The 23,745-nt window shown below is 41.6% G+C and overlaps 1 protein-coding gene across 8 annotated transcripts in view; it reads left to right on the forward strand.

The window, feature by feature from the left end:
* The window catches only part of LOC144683741 (BCL-6 corepressor-like protein 1), a 308,871-nt gene that overhangs the window by 226,101 nt on the left and 59,025 nt on the right, over window positions 1-23,745 (forward strand). For all 8 annotated transcript variants that reach the window (XM_078547078.1, XM_078547081.1, XM_078547074.1 and 5 more), the window contains 5 exons: window positions 1,778-2,061; window positions 2,982-3,257; window positions 11,723-11,889; window positions 13,755-13,900; window positions 21,496-21,573. In XM_078547078.1, coding sequence (XP_078403204.1) covers window positions 1,778-2,061; window positions 2,982-3,257; window positions 11,723-11,889; window positions 13,755-13,900; window positions 21,496-21,573 — 951 coding nt within the window. The remainder of the gene's footprint in view (window positions 1-1,777; window positions 2,062-2,981; window positions 3,258-11,722; window positions 11,890-13,754; window positions 13,901-21,495; window positions 21,574-23,745) is intronic.

Genomic DNA, 23,745 nt, shown 5'->3' on the forward strand with positions numbered 1-23,745 from the left:
AGTAGGTTGACTCTTAACATTAAACTACAGCAAATTAAAACTAAACCACTGACATAAGCATATTTCTTATACGAGAAAGAACAAAGTCTTGTTTTGTAGGATTTTTTCAAGATCATCTTTTATATATTCTCAGCACTGCAAATCTGCCTGGACACACACACAACTTTGTAAAGAATCCCTCCCCTCTAGGCACCAAACCATGGCAAGCATAATCTTGAAGGATTCAGTCCCAGTAGTGGCCAAGGCACTGGTGGATACTGGGGCACTTGTGGGTTCTGTGGCTTTGACTGAGTTGCCTTAGACAAGTGATTCTATTGCAGAAGGGCTGAGAGACTTCCCCATTTTCTCAAGAGAAGTTTGAGGAAGAGAAGCAGAGACAGCTGGATGAGGATATAGAAATTTCCTTTGTAACTTAATTGTGTATGTGTAGTGTGCTGACAGTTCATATCTCACTTGATGAGCATATTGCCAACATTGCTTCTTAGTTGGGGTGCAACAACAAGCACCTCTTGGGTTAAGTAAGAATATTGTAGTTGATCAGTTAGACCACTTTTATTTTATTCTTTCGTGGCCAGTATTTGTGCCGACCCTTAAATGCCTTTGAGAAGGTGGTGGTGATCCGCTTTCTTGAACTGCTGTAGTCCATAAGGTGTAGGTGCACCCACAGTGCTGTTAGGAAAGGAGTTCCAGAATTTTGATCTAGCGACATTGAAGAAATGGCGATATCGTTCCAAGTCAGGATGGTGTTTGACTTGGAGGGGAACTTGCAGGTGGAGGTGTTCCCATGTGTCTGCTGCTTTTGTCCTTCTAGGTGACAGATCATTGGTTTGGAAGGAACTGCTGAAGGAGCCTAGATGAGTTGCTGCAATGCACCTTGTATATAGTACATACTGCTGGCACTGTGCATCACAGAATCACATAATGCAGAAGAGTCCCTTCGGCCCATCGAGTCTGCACCGACATGTGAGAAACACCTGACCTACCTAATCTCATTTACCAGCACTTGGCCCATAGCCTTGAATGTTATGACGTGCCAAGTGCTCATCCAGGTACTTTTTAAAGGATGTGAGGCAACCCGACTCCACCACCCTCCCAGGCAGCTCATTCCAGACCGTCACCACACTCTGGGTAAAAACGTTTTTCCTCACATTCCCCCCAAACCTCCTGCCCCTCACTTTGAACTTGTGTCCCCTCGCATCGACGGTGGAGGGAGTGAATGTTTAGTCTGGTGGACAAGGTGTCGATCAAGCAGGCTGCTTTGTCCTGGATGGTGTTGAGCTTCTTGAGTGTTGTTGGAGCTACATTCATCCAGGCAAGTGGAAAGTATTCCATCACACTCCTGACTTGTGCCTTGTATGGTGGACAGGCTTTGGAGAGTTAGGAGTCCCACATGCATTTGATCCTGTTTCAGAACAATAAAATTGGGCCCCTGAGCTCGCCTCGGAATTCCCAGCCGCTGACCTGCTCTTGTAGCCACCATATTTATATGGCTGGTCCAGTTCAGTTTCTGGTCAATGGTAAATCCCCAGGGTATCGATAGTGGGGGATTCAGCAATTGTACTGGTTTAAATATCAAGGGGTGATGGTTATATTCTCTCTTGTAAAGCATCATTATTAGACATTTGGTGCTAGAAAAGATCATGTTGCATGGGTGCCAATCTTGGATTGTTACTGAGGCATTCTGGGTTCCAGCCAGGATACAATTTCTTAGGAGCTTACAGATCTAGAGCAGAGCTGGAGTCTAGTCAAGCTAACTATATTGCAGTTTTTGTTTTAGGAACATGGACACCTCCCACTTCACCACGAAAGAGGATGGCTCCTTCAGGCAAATTGCCCAGTACTGATTGGAATCTGAGTGTCAGGCACAGCACTCCTGTGTCAGGAAGTTTACGGAAACGTAAAGAGTCTTGTAGCCCAGGGGCTCTCAATTTGAGTCACACGCAAGAATCTCCAAGTCAGTATCAGTCAGAAAAACCATCAGGAAAACGTAAATGCAAGACAAAGCATATTAGTGGACCCCAGTCTGTGCAAGAAGGTGCAAGTAACCAAGGAAGACACAAGGTAAGCAATTTACAACAACTTACATTGTATAGAGCTTGTAATGTAGAAAAATATTCCAAGGTGCTTCACAGATGCTCAATCAAAAAAAAAAGATACTGAACTAATAAATGAGACATTAGGACGGCAGACCAAAAGCTTGGTCAGAGATGTGGATTTTAGGGAGAATCTTAGAGGGAGAAAGGGGTAGAGGTGTTTAGGGAAGGAATTCCAGAGCCTGGTGACTAGGCAACTGAAGGCAGATCTACCAATGGTGGGATGAAGGACGTAGGCAACACACAGGAGGCCAGAGTCAGAGGAGTGGAGAGTCCAGGTGGGTTATATGGCTGGATGTAACAGCTAGGGGGAGGTAAGAACATGATGGAATTAAAACATAAGGATGATGTTTTTAATTTTCAGGCACTGGGGAACCTGGAACCAAAGCATGTCAGTGAGGGCAGCAGTGATGAACGGGTGGGATTTGACGTGGGGTCGGATATGGCAGCAGAGTTAAAGGTGGGCCGAAGTTTATGGAGAGTAGAGGATGCCAGGAGAGCATGAGAAATAGTTTAGTCTGGGATGACAAAAAGATGGGTGAGGTTTTCAAATTGTTTATTTGACTTGAAGAGTAGATTCTTCATTTTAATCAAATAAAACTTTAGGTTACACTATTTTAAAGTCTTAATGTGTTAGTGAAAAAAAAGCAAATAAAAACTTTGAGATTTAAACCTAGAAATGATGCTGTGCAATATTAATGTACAAAAGTTAAACATGTTAGTGTGTAATTATTTAGCCTTTTATTTTAATTACCTTTTAAACTTTTAACAATTAATTTTTAACTTTAATTAATTAACTTTTAAAATTTTTGTTATTTGATAAGATTATGGTATATAATTCTTTTCTTTGTTCCTTGATTGATCTATTAAATAATTGTTTTGTAATAGATTGAAGTAAGGCAAAATCGGTCCCTGAAGCGCTCGGCATCAATGCTGGATTCTGATTGGAGCCCATCACCAAAGAAGCAACGTGATTATTTAGCCCACTGGAAAAAGCGGACATCTTCAGTTACTCCTGTAAAACACACAACAATCTCACAGTCACCATCTGCTCAAGCAGAGACATCCACAGGGCAACAGTCTCAATCTGAAACACGAAAGCTGATAGTAAATAAGAACGCTGGCGAAACACTGCTGCAGAAGGCAGCACGATTAGGCTATGAGGTAAAAGCTGTAATAACATAGTAGTTGATCTAGTCATTTGGTAGTACAGAACTCGACTTTTGCTGAAGAAAGAGACTTTTTTGTTGAAGCTTTTCGTCTTGCACTCATCAGGACAATTCACAAGAAAATACAAGGGGAAACATCATATTTATGCTGTATGAGAAGAGTGCTGATTAGTTGGCAAGTGGACTCTGATTGGTAGAGGCATTGCCATGGAGAATGCACAGTTGATTGTGACTGACAGTTAACTGCCAAGCATTGTTTGAAATTTAAAACAGGCAGCTTGACTTTGATTGGTCAAATATTCCCCTGGGGAATGAACCAGTGAATGGCTGTCACATATTTTGTTTAGCTGAAACAGGCGCAATGTGTGTACATGTTCTTTCTGTCTGCAAAGAACAGGGCCTGTGTATTAATATGTGTAGCTTAAGTACACGCAAATGCGCCACACTACGAGCTTGACTGACGATCTTAAATTGGTTGTCAGTGTAATTTTTAACACACTGAGGATTATTTAGCAAATGTTATCCAATTGCGGAATCACATCTAATGTTAGACATTGTGTTTTGAGTTTTGCAACCATGGGCTGGTAGGGTACAGTTCATGCCTTGCCCGTTGCAAACAGCAGAAGGGACATGCTGTCTCTTTTTTCAGTAAAAGTAGTTATCTGTTTAATTTTATTATTTCATCTTTCTGGGCTCCTCCTGGCCCTGTAAAAATAATTTTTGACACCTTTATTGGACCAATTCCTTGTCACCACCTGGTCCAACTGAATGAATTGTGCATGGCATGCTTCACCTAATTGACTCTGTAAATTACATTGGTGTCCTATGTTCTCAATTAATAACATTGCAAAATATGGTGGCAAAGCAGAATTGGGCCGAGAAATCCATCACATCTATTTTAACTCTGTTACCATCCCATTTTGATTAGACAGAGGGAGTAAAATCACCATTTATATCGCTTTAATAAAACCTGCTATAAAGTGTATTGGCTTAAAAGTATGCCTAACGCAAGTAGATTTCTTCCCTCGACAAATAACATTTAGCAAAAGCAAATGTTTCAAATGTTAATTTCTCACAGAATTCAGGATAATTTATAAGCGGTACATTTATAAATTATGTACATTTGGATTGGAATTGTAATGGATTAAATGCTGACCTTCGAGCTTTGAGACCTGGGGCCAGATTTTCATGTTGGAGGTGGGACTACCCCAACCTCTGTCATCAGACTGCCAGCTTCCCAGTGGAAGACCCCGCTGCGTGCCAGGGGTGGGTATGTCGTCTCAGTTGGCAGACCCAAAATGGCAACCGAGGCAGGATAGTCCTGCAGTGGGCCCACTGAAGGCTCTGCCTCAGCCACCATTTTTCATGAGTTCCACTGACCGCTTATAAGTGCCAACAACAGGTCTGAGCCTCAGTTGCTAGCACTCAGATGCCTGCCCAAAATTTGGCCCTTCTATGAAGTCGTCCCCCTGCCCCTACTAACCTCCCTCCACTTGCCTCCGATGCCACCCTTAAGCTCCTAAAAATCTTCTAACTTATCTTTCAGGAAGCTCCCTCTCTTTCTGTCCCAGCTCCATGGCCATTCTGCCTCTTCCCACTAGGTGGGGTCACAGAGAGCCTCTAATGCTTGCCCACCCTCGTGAAAATCATGATAGGCCTGACTTTGAGCCTTTCGATCAGGGTGGGCTTCCCAACCAGTGCCTTTCCTGCACCCTGTTAAATGGCCCCCAGTTGAAATGGAGGCTGGCTTCTGCTCACACCACTCTGCAACCATTTTTTTTGCCATTCCACATCCTTTTGGTCCTATTTCAGCACCGGAAAATGAGACCCCTGACTCAAATCCATCCCAGATTGTTACAGTAAAAGTTTTATCTGTCTGCTGGTTCTAGGTGTGCTATATAAAATGAGCCTGAATAGGCTGAATCCACTTCCTAATGAGCATGGACCCCCCAAGCTGAAACTGTCTCTAACTCAAGAGCAATTGGCAAAAATTTGCTAACCTCAGTACGAAAGATCATAAGGTGACTAACTATGAACCTGGAAAAATTTCACAGTAACACAGCATGGTCTGCTTTTCTGAGGTTTATGCAAAGTATGGGAAGCTTTACTTTGTCACCAACTGTGGTATAACTGAGTGCTTGATGCTAGTATTGGATTCTCAAAATAGCAAGGTAATAAATTTAATGTGCTGATGATAGGAACCATGTGAGAAGCTTGCTCACCTGGCTGAGTCCTGATGACCCTGTAGACCTTTCCAGCCAGATTGTTCCCTCATCGCCTCTTTTTAAAACACACATTCTAATTAAAATTGAACTCTGCCTCACTCCCTGCCTGACGGTCCAGGAAGCTACCAAGACAGTAACCAGCTGGCATTATATTCAAGATACTGCACACACTGGTTCCATTTAAAATTAAAATGCCAGTGAGAGGGAAAACCAAGAGGGGTAGCCTTTGAGAGTATTATGACCTTTAGGGTGACCAGGCCCATTGATAACATCAGAGTTTCAGCATTCAGAAGTTTGTTAGAATAGGGTCCTAATGTACTTTTGCTTTAATATGCAGATTTTGTAATAAAGCTAATGGAAAGTAATTGAAAATGTTGCTTATCAACTCATTGATTTTTGTAGGTTTTTCTTCACTTTTCTCATTACATAAGGACGTTTAGTCACCAAATAAAATGGCATGGAAGGATTTAACAGTGATTACCTGATAAAAAGAAGCAAAGTAATTTCCACTAAAGCATCTTGGTGAACTAGTTTTAACTTGTTGAAATACCCATGTACTGTCACAGGGGACTACTATTTATAAATATTTCAGTAATTGCTGACTTAAATCTTAGAGGAACATTAAGTTTCAGTCAAAGTCATCTTAGTATTCTTCAGAAAAATAAAAACTATAATGAGTGAATTATAATCTGGAATGCCCTTTTTTAACAATTTCATTTTTCCTTGTGTATTCTAAACCACTCTATGCTAAAATGAGCTAAAAAGGGTGAAAGCTCAACTGGGAAAGTTTATGTTGGCTTGAGACTGTTATGTACTGTTTCCCCTTTAACTCAGCTGTTCTGTTTCATGTGTCAGGTTGTCCTGATTAAGAGGGGACAGTGAGAAGTCTGGTGTAAAACAGCTGAATTAGTCAATCACCCAAATTGTGATGGGGTGGAGAAACATGGGACACTGTATTTTTTAAAGGTTTCACTCATGGTAGTCAGTCTCTTGCAAAATACATTATGCATGAAGAAAAGAAGGATCTTGAATTTATATAGCACCTTTCACATCCTCAGGATGCTCCAAAGCACTCCAGAGCTGATGAAGCATAGTCACTATTTTAATAACTCTATAATGTAAAAAAAAGCACAGCAACCCATTTGTACACAGCAATAAGATAAATGACAGAAAATGTTTTTTTCAGTGGTGTTGTTTAAGGGATAAAATAAGGCTAGGACATTGTGCATTAATAAGGCACACCCTGTATACTTGGCTGGCAGAAAGCAAATGGTGTTAAAATGCAAACCTTGGGTTTTGACCCAGCCCAGTGAAATGGTACTCTGGTATCTTACTGATGGTCATACAGATCTGATGGAATGTTAATTTGGGCTCTTTCTGAACTCATAGCACAAAATGAACTGAATTGAACCAAGTATATGAAGTGAAAGAAGAAAATGCTGTATATACTTAGTGAGTCTGGCAGCGTCTGTGTAGAGAGAGAAATGGAGTAACATTTCAGGCTGATAACCTTTTGTCAGGACTGGAAAAAAAGAGATGTAATACAGACTTGAAGTGCTGAATAGCCTCCTGTACAATTATGACTCTAAAATGACTCTATAATAAGGAAAAAAGAGACAAATAGAAATCCCACCTGAGAGAAGAACAGAGCATATTCAAGGTGGAAATTCCTGGAAGAGAAGTGGCAGTGAATTAAATACTAATACAAAAGCAAAATACTGCCAATGAGGCCTTTATTCTATAAATTTGGTATTACTGCCAGACCAAACCAAGTGCTGTATACAATTGCTGACATGAAATAGTGTCACTGTGAGCAAGGCAGCTTCATGAAGCTGATTTTGCATGGTTTTTGCCGTGCACTGACAATAATGTAACTTATTTTTAATGCATGGTCTGCAGCACTACCATTTAATTTCAACTGAAAAGACCTGACTAACCCTTCTCCACTGCTAAATCAGTGGAAAACTGGCCACAGTTGGAGCTTGATAAGCAGTGCTCCAATTATGGCTGTTAGTAGGTTACCCTCCCAATCCCCAATCCAGTATTGCAAGGGGGACAGAGTAAACACATTGTTTAGCTCACCAAAAACTATTGGGACTGGATTAGCAGCTGCACAATAACATTAATTCTCTAACTCTTTAACCCTGTGACTTAATGTGCTGTGCTTGTAAACTAATATTCTTATGCTTTATTGCAAAGATCACAATTTTCAGCTTTTCACCAGAATTTTAATTGTGACATTCATTGAAAGATACATATTTCCAACATGATTTAAATCTTGAACTGCTCTATGTTTTGTAATCTGGAATTTCTACCATAGAAATTTAAATTCCTGGCATTTACTTCCAAAATAATTCTATCTTATATAGTTTCTTTTAGGGCCAGAATCTTCGAGTCGGCGAACGGGGGCGGGGCCCGCTCGCCGACGTGTAAAGTGGCGCAGTGACGACGAGCATGCTTCCCGACGTCACTGCACATCATTCAGATCTCGAGTTCGGCGCGCACACACCGGAGTCAGCTGTCAAAGGCCTATTAAGGGCATTGAAACAGCAATTAAACTAATTAACTGAGCTGCCCGTCCAACCTTAAGGTTGGCGGGCAGGCGAAGAGCCCAGGCAGCCTTCGCATTTATCATGAAACCTCATCCACGGGCAGGATGAGGTTCATAAAGGTTTTCAAAGTTTAATAAAAATTTTTAATAAAATTCATTGACATGTCCCAGCTCATGTGACAAGAGGACATGTCTTAAAATTTTTTTTTTCTTTATTAAAGTTTTCAAAAATCAAACTAATCTCCGTGAGGCAGCTCTGTGCCTCAGGGAGATTTTTGTGCTCTTCCGCGCACATGCGCGAAAGAGTGCAGGCCCCAACTCAGCCTATTCCCCCTGCCTGCACAGGGAGCGCACAGCGCTTCTGAGTGCGCATCACGCTGGGCAGGCCTTAATTGGCCCGCCCATGTAAAATGGCAGCGCGTGGGCAGCGATCAGCTACGCGCCTGCCCGCTTCCGTCCAACCCCCACGACGGGGAGAAGGAGTTTCTTTTAGGCATTTATTATCCATGATTTTATAGATTCCTTATACAATGCAAGTTTGAAAGAATTACTTTTCCACTGGTGGAACAAGCAATGAGTAGCTAACTGGAAAAAGATGGATGAAAGAATTAAAGCTATCAACAGTGAACCTGCTATAAGGCAGCTTCGCTGTAAATAAGGAATCTTCGGGAATTACTTAGTTTCATCATTTTATTCAAGTATGGAAACATTTCTGAACTGGAACTTAAGCTAAATGAAGATGATGTAGAAAAGTTTTAATTAATCAATTAGAGTTGTGAAATAAACAGGTAAGGACATTGAGGTGGGCAGTACAAATAGGCTCAAGAAGCAACTAAGGCCTGGATTTTTGCTCGAGTCGGGAAAATTCCCAACTCCACAAACCCGGCTCGGGGATAAATGTCCTGGATGTTCTCATTTTCATGCTGGGAGTGGGGTGTGAGTTAATGGGAGTCAGGCTCGCCACTTCCAGAAATAGTGCGGAGGCAGCCACAGGGCCTGCTAGGTGTGGAGGCAGGCTGGTGAAGGGCTGGTCTCGGTGCTCCGGCACTTGTAAGAATAAGTAACAAAAAATAGCCCTCACCCCTTAAGCCCCTCCCCCACACACTCCCCATGATTCCTCATGCCCCTCAGCCACCTCTTACCCTCTATGCCAACCTCTGACACTCTACCCACCCCAGTGGCCCTTTATAGCCTCTATGCAATTTAGTGCCAACTCATGCCTACCCACACTCCCCACCCACCACCCTTTGCCCTTACATCCTCTATGCCAACTCACCAGCATCCATCATGGGCAGACTTCAGGACCAATGCTGAGATGAAATAAAGTCTTAAGTGTCGATTGGTGACTTCACTATATTAAATAAGCACTCTCATTGATAAAAACCCATTCACTATATTTAATCCCTCATAAAAACAAGCATTTGTATTCATAGCTCCACATCAAAGACTTTATAACCACTTGGAGTTGTCAATTAAGCTGAACTGACAAGCACCAAACCGTGATAATGAGAGGTTGTGAAACCAGTTATGCAGAACAAATCCTATAATGACAACCTTCAGCCTTATGCCAACAAAATGAAATAGCAAGCACTGATACTTTTTTAACTGCAAACTTTTTTTTAAAAAGGCAGGATTTTTAAATGCCTTGACAGCTCCAATGAATTTATCCACTTTTTATGCACATTTGTGTCTATTTTTAACAGGGCACTTGACCTCTCCCAAAGGGCACCTAACCTCTCCCCGAGATGCCCCTGGAACTATCCAAAAGGGTCCCTTACCTCTCCAAAGATCTCTGGTTTAGACCTTCTCCTGAAAAGTGTAAAGCCCACAAGTCGTGTTTTGGACATCCCACTAACAAAACTTGGGTCTGTTGGAAGGCAACTGCACTTATACATGTGCAGCTGCCTCCGTGAACTACAGATGTGCAAAGTACAAATCGCCCTGTTACCTTTCTCCCCGCCCCCCCACCCCTCGCCGGCAAAAATGGTGGGTGGCAGGTTTGGGGGTAAGATTTCTGGACACAGGGGCTCCGGTGCCATTTTGGCTAAGCCAGAGAACCCCTCTGTCCCCGTGAAAATTCTGGCCCAAACGTTTTGAAGCAAGAAGGGATTAAGAGACATAACGAGAAGGCGGGTAGGTAAAGAAAAGGATCAACTTGTTAGACCGAATACTAATTTCGTATTCCTAAAAACTTTTGCTATTTTGTTCATTAGAAGTACAGAGAAACATTGCATGAATTTGCACTGTAACTTACCAAGTGTTTGTCGCTACAAGTTCCATGTATGTTATTCCCCAATTGACAAGCTCATATTTCATTATTGAAAATAACATATTGAGTAAATGTTAAATTATTTTGTGCAAATATTTCCAATGGCCTAGTGGATAAAGCCAATACCATACACATCCAGGTTCAATATACTATCTGCAAAGTTAGCTGATTGAACCAACAGTGGCCAGAGTGCTATTATTTGCGTCACCACCATGGGATACAGAAGAAGTAAAGCAAACTATTCTCTTTTCTCATCACTGACCAGCAATCATTGCTGTTGTGGAAGTAAGATAAGAAAAGGATTAGATTTAGCTTTTCACACTTAACCAGACAATCAGTACTCTATGGAGAAACAAAGAATTTGCATTGATATGACACCTTTCAGGACAACCCAAAGTGTATCCCAGTCAACGAGGTATTTTTGAAGTGTAGTCACCACACAGCAAGGTGCCACAATAAATATGGAGATTAAATGACCACATGTTCAGTTTTAGTGGTGATATTCATTGAGGAATAAATGTCTGCTAGGACAGCAGGAGAACTCTACTTCTTGTATTTCAATAGTGCCGTTTGATCTTTTACACCCACCTGAGAGGACAAACCAGGCCTTTTTTTAGCATCTCATCCAAAAAATGGCAGCTTCAACATTGCACCAGCACCTCTGGGCATATGTCAGCCTAGGTTATATACTCAGTCTCTGGAGTGGGGCATGAATTCCAGGGGCTGGATTTTACAGCCCACCTCACCAGGCATGTTTTTGGTAGTGGCTATAACGGTGACTAGCCCACCACCTTCCCACCCACCCCTGACCAGCAGACTGAAACTGATAGCCTGCCTGCTATTTTGAAAAAAATCATGAATGGGCAATTGAACTTGTTAATAAGCCAACTGACCCAAATATTATGCTGCCTACGCCATAAGGTAGATGGTGTATGCAGGCGGATTAGTGTGGGGAGTCTGCTCTTTCACCACCTCAGGTGAAAAAGCAGGAAGGAAAGTCGGGGTGCCCTGTGTGCATCAGGAGCCTCCCCCTGCACCCACTCTCTCGTTTAGGCTGCCAGCAGCGTGTTGTTATTGAGGGACAGTCTATTTTTAAGTTGGTCGGTTTGCGACTGACTTTTGTAACGGGGTAGGGGGGATATGAAATAGCTCCACCCCTGTAAAATTCAGCCCCAGACTTCCAATTTAGAAGTGAGGATGCTATCATTGAACCAAAGTCTAGGCCCACATATAAAAGACTAGGCAATTGGGTCAGGTAATAAAAGCCAGCTAGCAGCTGTGTCACCAGCAAAATAGCTGAGCATGTTAGGGAGAGAGATTGTAAGTAACTTATTAATTGGTGTGATTCAAATCTACCAAGATGATTTTTTTCCAAAAATTGATAAAATACTGCATATTTGATCTCTTTTGTGTAGGATGTAGTTATCTACTGTTTGGAGAATGCAGTGTGTGAAGTCAATCACCGGGATAATGCAGGCTATACGGCGTTGCATGAAGCCTGCGCACGTGGCTGGCTTGATATCGTCACACGGCTCCTGGAGCATGGAGCAGATGTTAACTGCAGTGCACAGGATGGTACCAGGTAAGAATGGTATAAGTATTTTTCAATCTTGTACTGACTACAGTGAGGACATTACTGTTGGAGAATGGAACAATTTCCCAATGTTCAGATTAAGGAATTACAGCTCGGGTATAGCACGTTTAGAGGTAGAATAACCCTCATACTGGTCCTCCCTGCAATCTGCCTGTTCCTCATTTCAGATAGGCATTAAATAATACCCTCAGATGCATTGGTGTTGGTCATTCTTGTAAATGACCGCCATGTATTGTGTTCAGGATGGTGCCTCTACTCCCTAGCATCTAATCCTATAAATGTGTAACGCAGAATGTAATACCAATATTCCTTTGTGACCCGATGAACTGTTGCTGTTTTTCACGTGCACTTCTCAATAGGTGGACTGAAAACATTTAAGTAAAACAAGATCACACATTGTTAAGCTGTATTATTTTATAGCCAGCTCGTGAATGTACAGAGTAGTGGTTGTACTCAAAAATACTTTGCTTAACATCAAACCCCTCCTTGTGAATAAGAAAATTCATAAATCATATTACCTTGCCCTGGGTTGACTAAAACATGCTTTTGATCAATCTAACTTTGAAAGAACCCAAGGCATACATGAGCTTGGCCAGTACTAGTGTTACGTTAAACAGCCTATGCCCTTCCCTCAGCAGAATGATCCATGCAGTCTTTGTACTGCCCCTTCATTCTGGCCGTGAAATTAGCAACTAAATTCAGATTCATCCCATTCAAGGATTGGTCAGTATGGCTGCCAGTTAAACTGGTAATGCCCCCGTCTCTTTGTGTGAATCTCTGGAAACCATCTCCTGCTATTTTCAAAATTAATAGCACTATTTTGGCACAATGAGAGGGAAGAGTTTTAACCTGCCAAGGTAGGTGGGTGCCTGTTCATGTGGCAAGTTAAATCAGCTGAAACTACCAGTGTGTGAAGAAGCCAGCAGGGTACTGCCAACTTCCACCTTTAACCCAAGCATGTTCTTCAGCATATGGGAAACCCTAATGGGATGGGGGTGGGGAGGGGGGGTGGGGGCAGGGGTCTGCCATTCTGCCATTTAAATATGCTAATTGCTCTTTATCTGAAATTTTAATCTCGGACTCTGACTTTTACTCTGTGAACATGGGTCTCCCGAACTTCCTGAAACTCATCAGGTAGAACAAGGCGAGAGGACTGTGGGAATTATCAGAACTGATCAATTGATAGATAACAAAGGCCTTTTCGTACTGAAGACTGACACCTGCATCCTCACCTAAGTAAAAGGATTTTGCTCACAGGACTTGTTTTGAGTGTGCTTTTACTACTTTTGGAGGTGATTCCCAATATTTTAGAAGTCATTTCTGGAACTTGGAGTTTCTTGCCTTTGATCTACACTTCCCAATTATCAGCCATCACAGCAGCATGGGAGCTGCTTATGCAAATTAACCTTGGACCTCATCTAAGGTCCAAGAAGAGCAGCAGCAGCAACACCCACTGCAGCTCCACAGAACAGAGGAAGCAGGCACAGAGCTCTGGGTCGCAGCAGGCAATATCCCAACAGTACGTTGACAGCAAATTAACTTCCTAGACATGACTGAGCACCAGAACTTTAGGAGGTTCAGACTTTCCGATCAGGTGGTTACTGACATGCTTGGGTTTCCCCTGTGCTTTGTTGAGGCTGCTTTTTGTTCAAAAATGAAGAGACTTCAGGTGGCAGGTAATCTTAATTGTTTACTGATCTGTCACAGTTGAAGTATGCCCCTATTGTCGCAGTGAGTTCACCAGTATTGTCCTATTACTGAATTTTATCCAGTCATTAAATATTCCAGCTAAAGTTGATATTAAAACTTGGTCTCAAATACAACTTACTACATTATTTCTGCTACTGTTTTAGACCTATTCATGATGCTGTTGTGAATGATAACCTGGATGTTGTCCATGTTCTACTGTCATATGGTGCTGATCCGACCCTTGCTACCTACTCGGGTCAGACGATTCTGAAGATGGCTCATAATGAGCCAATGAAACAGTTTCTTAAAGGTATGTGGCCTGTGCTACTTAATTAATGCCTACATTTGTAATGATTCAGTTTATTCCGAGCCAAAAAATGTTTTGAAGTTTTCAAAATGCTGATGTTATTTGCAACATTCAGCAAAGAAACAAATTAATATTGATGTATGATAAAAGAAAATAATTTTTGAAAAGATAAGTGAAATGCACAGAACCAATTTATATAATTTTCACCCCCCGCCCCCCCAGCAAGCATTTGAGCACTTCAGTATAGTACTGAGGGAGGACTGCATTATTAGAGTTGCTGACTTTCAGATGAGACATTAAACTGAGGCCCCATCTGGTTGTTCAAGTGGATGTAGAAGATCCCATGATAATATTCGAAGAAGAGTAGGAGACTTCTCCTTCTGCCCTGGCCAGCATTTAATCCTCATTTTACTGCATCAAAATAGATTAACCTATTTCATTGTTTTTGGTGGGACCTTGCTGTGCATAAATTGCTGCTGCAGTTGCCAATATAACAGTGATTACAATTCGAAATTACTTGGTTGAAGCACTTTGTAGTATCCTGAGAATGTGAATGGGGTAATGAAAGTTTATTCTTTTTCTTTATATAAAATCTGCAATGACCTTGCAATTTAGCGGATGGTCAAGGTGAAGCCACTAAAGAGGTGAACACTGCATGTCTGTTGTATTGGGATATGCCCTGGAAGTATACATACTCACTGTGTGCACCAGATCTCTGAATTGGTGGAAAAAATAATTCTGCCAGACCATTTAGTTCAGGCTTAAAATTACAATTCTGGTTTATTGAGCAGTATCATAAAAAAGCTAAGTTTAAACAAAGAATGACACAGTCCTTAACCTCACCATGACTGTAAAAAATTGTTGTCAAGGTGCTTTTACTTGAGTGCTTGCAGTGACCTGTATATTTGACGAAATTGTGTGAACTGAACTGATCTTAAGAATTAGGGAAAGCTCCCTATGCTTTTCCCAGATTCAGGCGGTTTCTGGCTATGGAGCTGTCAATCAAAAATCAAACTGCAAACAAAAAGACAAAGGTGAGATTTGTATGCCATTTTGATTGGCAGAAACTGCATGTGTCTGGTTTAAGCAGGAAATACTGATTCCAGCATAATTTGAGTAACAGCCCAAGCCTGAATTTTACCTAAGTCCTGCTGAAGACCAACATGGACTGCTTCATTATGAAAGGAATTGTGTAAGTATCTTGAGTACTGTGAAATCATCACTGAACAACCCCGCTCTTGACCTTATGACAGAGGGAAGCTTATTGATAAAGATGGTGAAGGTGGTTGGTCCAAGCAACTCCCTAGCTGTGATGCCTTAGGGGATGATTGGCCTCTAGGACTTTAGGCTAAATTTTATGCTAACTGAACTTCAGAAGGGTACCAGCTGATTTATGATCTGAAGATTTTTAAAAATTGTTTAATGGATGCTGTGTAGCAAAAGATCTATTTCATTTCATCAGTATACTGCTGAACATTTAATATATGCTACCATTTTGTGTCTATATGTAAGCACATGTAGTTACTCTACTTCTCCAGTTTAAAATATACCATCTGAATACTTGCAACAATTCACTGTCATTTTGATATATTTGATGTAAAAGTCTGCAGTAAAAATATGGGCAATATAAGTTGCAATGAGTCGGGCTTTAATGTCTCAGTAGATAGTCGAACAAGTTTTTTCTTCTCTCTTTGCCCCTTCTCTTCCTCACATGTTAGAGTAAGTTTATGACTAAAATTGGATCGTGACTCATTAACATTTTATGTGCAAGCTGCTAGTGCCTGTCGTGCCTCCACAGGTAGTTCATGCATTTGAGCATAGATTTTGGCCATAGATAATTCTAGCAGAGGGGATGATCGTGACAACTATGTTGCCAGGGAAGCTCTCCTACTCCTCCTGGCACCACAGGAAGGTTTTAAGACAAATAGTCATTTCTCTAAAGCTTACCTTTAGAGTCATAGAGCCATAGAAGTCTACAGCATAGAAAAAGGCCCATCGAGTCTGTGCTGGTCAAACAAGTACCTAACTATTCTAATCCCATTTTCTAGCACTAGGCCCATAGCTTGTATGCCATGGCATCGCAAGTGCACATCCAAATACTTCTTAAATGTTATGAGGGTTTCTGCCTCTATCACTCTTTCAGGCAGTGAGTTCCAGATTCCCACCACCCTCTGGGTGAAAAAATTCTTCCTCACATCCCCTCTAAACCTCCTGCCCCTTACCTTGAATCTATGCCCCCTGGTTATTTATCCCACCACCAAGAGGAAAAGTTCCTTCCTGTCTATCCTATCTATGCCCCTCATAATTTTATACACCTCAATTATGTCCCCCCTCAATCTCCTCTGCTCCAGGGAAAATAACCCCAGTCTATCCAGTCTCTCCTCATAACTAAAACTCTCCAGCCCAGGCAACATCCTGATAAATCTCTGCACTCTCTCGAGTGCAATCACATCCTTCCAATAATGTGGATTCCAGAACTGCATGCAATCCTCTTGCTGTGGTCTAACCAGCGTTTTATACACTTGCAGCATAACCTCTCTGCTCTTATATTCTGTGCTTCGGCAAATAAAGGCAAGTATCCCATATGCCTTCTTAACCACCTTATCTACCTGTCCCGCTACCTTAAGGGACAGGTGGACATGTACACCAAGGTCCCTCTGATCCTTGGTACTTCCCAGGGCCCTACCATTCATCGTGTATTCCCGTCCCTTGCTTGTCCTTCTCAAGTGCATCATCTCACACTTATCCGGATTAAATTCCATTAGCCACTGATCAGCCCATCTGACCAGCCCGTCTATATCCTCCTGTAATCTAAGGCTATCCTCCTCACTATTTACCACCCCACCAATTTTTGTGTCATCCGCGAACTTACTGATCAACCCTCCTACATTCAAGTCTAAACTGTTTATATATACCACAAACAGCAAGGGACCCAACACCAATCCCTGTGGAACCCCACTGGACACAGGCATCCAGTCACCAAAACACCCCTCGACCATCACCCTCTGCTTCCTGCCACTCAGCAAATTCTGGATCCAATTTGCCAAATTGCCATGGATCCCATGGGCTCTTACCTTCGTTATCAGTCTCCTATGTGGGACCTTATCAAAAGCCTTGCTGAAGTTCAAGTAGACTACAACAAATGCATTGCCCTCATCTACACACCTGGTCACCTCTTCGAAAAATTCAATCAAATTGGTCAGACATGACCTCCCCTTAACAAAACCATGCTGACTGTCCTTGATTAGTCCCTGCCTCTCCAAGTGTAGATTAATTCTGTCCCTCAGAATTGCTTCCAATAGTTTCCCCACCACTGAGGTTAGACTGACTGGCCTGTAGTTCCCTGGTTTAAACCTTCCTCTCTTCTTGAATAACGGTACCACATTGGCTGTCCTCCAGTCCTCTGGCACCTCTCCTGTGGCCAAAGAGGTATTGAAAATTATTGCCAGCGCCCCTGCTATCTCCTCCCTTGCCTCACTCAAGAGCCTGGGATACATTTCATCCGAGCCTGAAGATTTACCCAATTCTATGCCTGTCAGACCACTTAGAACCTCCTCCCTTTCTATGCTAATTTCTTTAATTATATCACAGTCCTTCTGCCTGATTTCAATACCCACGTTGTCCCTGTCACTTGTGAACACCGACACAAAGTATTAATTTAGAACCCTACCAACATCTTCTGGCTCCACACACACATTACCACTATGGTCCTTAAGGGGCTCTACTCTTTCCCTAGTTATCCTCTTATTCTTAATGTACTTTTAAAATAACTTTGGACTTTCCTTTATTTTACCTGCCAATGTTTTTTCATGCCCCCTTTTTGCTCTCCTAATTTCCTTTTTAAATTCCCCCCTACACACTCTATACTCCTCCAGGGCTTCCGCTGTTTTGAGCCCTTGGTATCTGCCATAAGCCTCCCTTTTTCTCCTCATCCAATCCTGTATACCCCTTGACATGCAGGGTTCCCTGGATTTGTTTGTCCCACCCTTTATCTTTACTGGAATATGTTGGCCCTGTACTCTCCCTATTTCCTTCTTGAATGAATCCCACTGCTCTGACACAGATTTACCTAAAAGTAGCTGCTCCCAGTCCACCCTGGCCAAATCATATCTGATCTTATTAAAGTCGGCCTTCCCCCAATTTAGAACTCTGATTTCTGGCCCATCCTTGTCCTTTTCCATAACAACCTTGATTCTAATGGAGTTATGATCACTATCTGCAAAATGTTCCCCCACTGATACCTCTACCGCTTGCCCGGCTTCATTCCCTAAAATTAAGTCCAGGACCGCCCCTTCTCTTGTAGGACCTTCGACGTACTGGGTTAAAAAGCTGTCTTGGATGCATTTTAAGAATTCCGCTCCCTCTAAACCTATCACATTATGGCTAACACAGTTAATGTTGGGGAAATTGAAATCCCCCACTATTACTATCCTATTATCTTTACACTTCTCTGAAATTTGCCTACATATCTGCTCTTCTATTTCTCTCTGACTGTTTGTTTGGGGGCCTGTAGTACACTCCCAGCAATGTGATTGCTCCTTTTTTGTTTTTAAGCTCAACCCATATGGCTTCATTTGAGGAGCCTTCTAAGATGTCATCCCTCCTTACTGCTGTAATTGATTCCTTGATCAATATTGCGATACCTCCTCCTCTTTTACCTCCTTCCCTGTCTCGCCTGAAGACCCTATATCCTGGAATATTGAGCTAATCCTCTCTCAACCATGTCTCTGTGACAGCAATGACATCATACTTCCATGTGTTAATTTGTGCCCTCAACTCATCTGCCTTATTCATCAGACTCCTTGCATTAAAATAAATACCATAGGTATTTAGTTGTTGGCCACTGCTTAAGCTACAGCCAAACAAGTGCCTCACTCTTCACGATCGAATTTCTGTAAGGGGGCCTAAAACAGACTTTAGCCTCTTCTTTAGATATTCCGCCAGGGATTTGGAGTCAGATGTTTTTCAGGCATCCTGGGGCGCAAGGCGTTCGTACCTGAAATTTGTCCTCGATGTACCTGTTTTATGCCTATAAAAAGAGATCCAATTTCTGCAACAGAGTCTCTACCCAAAACATCAGCCCACGTTTTTCTCTTTACAGTTACTATTTTTGTTTCCAGCTTCTGGCATTTACAGTTTTATTTTCTTTAACTCCAGTAGGTGACATAATTCCCTTATGAATTTACTTGACTGGTTAATTGACAGGTGTGGTTTCAGTGTAACAGATGTCATGGCCGAACAGCTGAATATAGCAGCACAAAAATAAATGTCTGAAATTCTAGAATTTAGCTCATGCTTTGTTTCTAACTTCAACACTAAACCTTGATAGATTTCCAACACTATTCCAGCATATAGGGACTGAGCCATGCAGACTACAAGTTCTCAGATTTGATCCCTGGGGCTGGATTTTCATCATTGGCTCAGGAATCGTGAGTTGGGGCCATTTCCCGACGCCATGTTTCCAAGGTCTGATTGAACCCTGGAGAGTCGGGGCCGCCTCCCTATGCAGACGTGAGGTGGGAACACAGGCGGGCGGATGCTGAGGATAGCAGGTTAGAAGGTCTGCCTCTGTTCACTGTGACATCAGTCCAGTTCTATTCATGACTGATAGGCCCCATAGCCTTCACCCACCATGCCCGTTCCACAGCCCCCATGCCGCCTCCACACCCCATCATATCTTCCATGCCCTTCCAAACCCCCTCACTCCGTAATCATTATGGACAGAACTCATGAGCCCTATAATAACACTAGGAAGACTTTAAAATGCTGGTGAAATTTTAAAAATTACTAAGTTAAACACCAGTTGAAAAAAAGTCCCTCTCAGTAGCTCATAAAACTGTCAATAAAACACAACCATTGAAATTCCCCTTGAAAAAACACTCCCCTAAAGTGTTCATAAATCTATCAAAATAAACAAACAGCCATTCAAAAACTTCTTCAAAACATTTAATCCTAATAGATTCTCATAAAACTGTAAATCAAACAAAACGCATAGTCCCCTCCACAGCTGTGTCAACGACCCCTGTGGAGCTAAATCCATTAGTGGTGTTTAGAACTCAGCCATGCATTCATAATGATATTCCATTGCACTGCTGAGTAATACAGAACACAATACAATAGAATCTTTGAAGTTGCCTGACCAGATGTCCAGCCATCTGCTTTTTTTTTTCAAAGGCTTACCAGATGAAGTTTCAATCAAAGAATAAAAACAGAAAATGCTGAAAAAACTCAGCAGGCCTGGCAGCATCTATGGAGAGAGAAACAGAGTTAATGTTTCGAGTCTGTATGACTCTTTAGAGCTCTGAGATGAGGAGAAATTTCTTCACTCAAAAGGCTGTCAATATTTGGAGTTCTCTAACCCTAATAGCCGTGGATGCTGTGTCATTGAGTGTATTCAAGATTGATAGACTTCTGGGTACTACGAAAATTAAGGAATTGGAGATAGTGCAGAAAGGTGGAGCTGAGGTAGATTAGCCATGATCTTGTTGAATGGCGGAGTAGGCTTGAAGGGCCAAAGGGACTACTGTAGCTCTTATTTCTAGTTCTTATGTATATTTGGTATGCCAAATCCTTAATAATACTTGAATCATTTGCTGCCACTGACCTTGGGTGGGGCCCTGTTTCAGTTGACTGCAGGTGTTTGGAACTGATATGTTCAGTTATAAGCACCCAGTGGAACAGTTTAAATAATTATTTATTTGGCAACTGTATTTTTGTGGGCAAAAAGTAGTTCGGAATCCTATATATATAGGTATATGGAATACAGATTTAATTTCTGTTGTTAAGGGATATCCTGAAAGAAATTGAAACAATAACTTGTACAGTATTGGATGAAGGCTGCATTTAATTTGAAGCCAGCAGAGAAACAGCTAGTCAGAGCCTCTGTGAGAGTTGTCAGAAGTAAAGTAACCATTTTTCAAGGATCAATTAAATGTAAAGTATCAGCCTAACAGGTTTGCTTCTAAGATGAAAATTGCGTGTTCAAGCCCCATTCCATGAATTTGACTGCCTAATCTTTGTTGACAATCCACTATAATACTGAGTGAGTGCTGCAATATCAGTGCTGCTGTATTTCAGATGAGGCAACAAAATGAGGCGCTCGGATGGACGTAAATGATAGCGCTAATTGTGGAAGAAAGGGAAAGTTTTCCCTTAACCATTATTCCTTAATCATTATTCCTCAACCAACACCATGAATGTAGATTAATCATTTATGTGATTGTCACCCACATGGTTCCACTTTCAAAGTACTTAAACTGAAGTACTTTAGAAGACTGAAGGGCGCTGTCTAAATGCAGATTCTTTTGAATGTAAGGTGAGAAGAAATGGAAAGGAAAATTAGGCAGGATGTATAACAGGCAGCTGATTTGCTACTATTCATTTTGTGCTTTCAGCTTAAATAGAATTTCACCTTAATGGGATCTTACCACTGTTGACACAGTAATTCCTGATCTTGGCCATGTTATTAGGAACAGGCGTTTTTATTTACCCTTAAATAGTATGACTTCAGTGTGATGCACTGCAAGGATTATAATCTTCTAAGTAGAGCGTTTTCATAAAAACACATATATTATTTATTTTCAATTGTGTTTTTGTAGAATATTTCACTGACCTGAGGGGCCGCAGTGAGGATGATCCAGCCCTTCGCTGGGAATTTTATGGAAGCTCTGCATGTGGTGAGTACCGAAGTGTTTTATAATTGCTCATTGGCTCATCAAGCCCAATCTTTTCATATGGGGAGATGATGGTGTAGTGGTATTGTCACTGGACTAGTAATCCAGGGACCCAGGGTAATACTCAGAGGACCTGGGTTCAAATCCTGTCATGGCAGATGGTGGAATTTGAATTCAATTTTTAAAAATCTGGAATTAAAAGTCTAATGATGACCATAAAAACCATTGCCGATTGTCATAAAATCCCATCTGGTTCACTAATGTCCTTTAGGGAAGGAAATCTGCTATCCTTACCTGGTCTGGCCTACACGTGACTCCAGACCCACAGCAGTGGTTGACTCTTAACTTCCCTCTGAACAAGGGCAATTAGGGATGCTGGCCTAGCCAGTGACATGAATGCAATAAATGCTGGCCTAGCCATCCCATGAATGAATTTTTTAAAAAGCCCCATTCTTTTCATTGATCACATATAGTGCGCCCTCATTCCAAATAATCAATTTTCGGAGGGTTTTTTTGTCAATGAAGTTAGCTTGATGAAAAACCAATTGAATGCACAGTAGATACCCATTTATTGTAGTCTAACATAACCATGATCTAGATTTCCACTTCTTGTTATTTCATGGTTGGCATTGTGTAACACTAGCAGTAAAATGACACAGATTGCAAAAGCTAGTCTGATGTACATAATTTTATTCAATTTGGATTACATTTAAACAACTAACCTCTGTTGAATTGTTATTACAAAAATACTGAAAATCTAGTGCTGCACAATATAGAGATAATATTGAACAAAACTGGATAAACTTACAACTGATAAACTGAACTGATAAAAGTATGTCCATCCAACCCAATATACATTTAAAGTAATACACAAAAAATGGCAGCCAAGGCAGGCATTAATGGGGCATTAATTGCCTACTTAAGGGCCTCAATTGGGCCACAGGTGGGCAGCCTACCCAACACCACCTCTGCCACCTGTAAAATCGTGATGCGGGCAGTCCAACGGCAGACACACCACCAATGGCACAGCACCCTAATTTATGAGCTCACCTGCCTGTTTTCCCGTCCGCAAGTGGCCCATAAAATTCAGCCCCTGGGCTTAACCCGCTTTTTGCAATGTGTTGATGCATAATTAGCAAATAGAATGATCCCTTTCATGGGGCAGCATGGTTAAAAAGCTCATGAATATTGTATTCGCCAGTCTAATAGGTAATTTCTCCATTTAGCCATAAATTTCAGTAACCTTTACAGTATTATTTAATATTGTGGTATTTACCGTCTTCCAAGTTGATAGAAAGTGTAGTGGACAGTCTCCGTATTCCCCAGTAAGCAGGCTATCATAATTAAGGTTAATTAGAATCATAGAATTACAGCATGAGAGGTCCTTGAGCCCATTATGTCCATGCCGGCTCTCTGAAAGAACAGTTTAGCTAGCTTACTCCCCATCCTTTCCCCTTAGCCTTACAACTTTTTTTCTCTTCAGGGTTTATCCAATTCCCTTTTGAAAGCCAAGATTGAATTTTCTTCCACTACACCCTCAGGCAGTGCATTCCAGATCCTAACCATTCGCTGTGTAAAAAAGCTTTTCTTCATTTTGCTGTTGGTTCTTTTGCCATTCACGTTATATTGATGTCCTTCGGTTCTCGACCCTTCCACTAATGGGAACAGTTTCTCTTTATCTATTCTGTTAGGGCCCTCATGAATTTGAACACTTCTATCAAATCTCCTCTCAACCTTCTCTTAAGGAAAACAACCCCAAATTTTCCAATCCAGCGACCTAACTGAAATCCCTCATCCCAGAACCATTCTCGTAAATCTTATCTGCGCCCTGTCAAAAATCTTCACGTCTTTCCGAAAGTGTGGTCCCCAGAGTTGAGGCCAATCAAGTGTTTCATGAAGTTTCATCATAACTTCCTTGCTTTTGTACTTTGTCTCTCTACTTATAAAGCCCAGGATCCCATATTTTTTAACAACTTTTTCAACCTGCATTGCCACCTTCAGTGATTTGTACACACATATGCCTGGGAGTCTCTATTCTTGCACCCACTTTAAAATTGCGCCCTTTATCTTATATTGCCTCTCCCTATTTTTCCTACCAAAAGTCGCACTTCACACTTCTCTGCATTATATTTAACTGCTACTTGTCTGCCCAATCCTTCGCTTGTCTAATGCCTT

This window comes from Cetorhinus maximus, chromosome 8, assembly GCF_964194155.1.
Source record: "Cetorhinus maximus chromosome 8, sCetMax3.hap1.1, whole genome shotgun sequence".
In the NCBI taxonomy this organism is placed as follows: domain Eukaryota; kingdom Metazoa; phylum Chordata; class Chondrichthyes; order Lamniformes; family Cetorhinidae; genus Cetorhinus; species Cetorhinus maximus.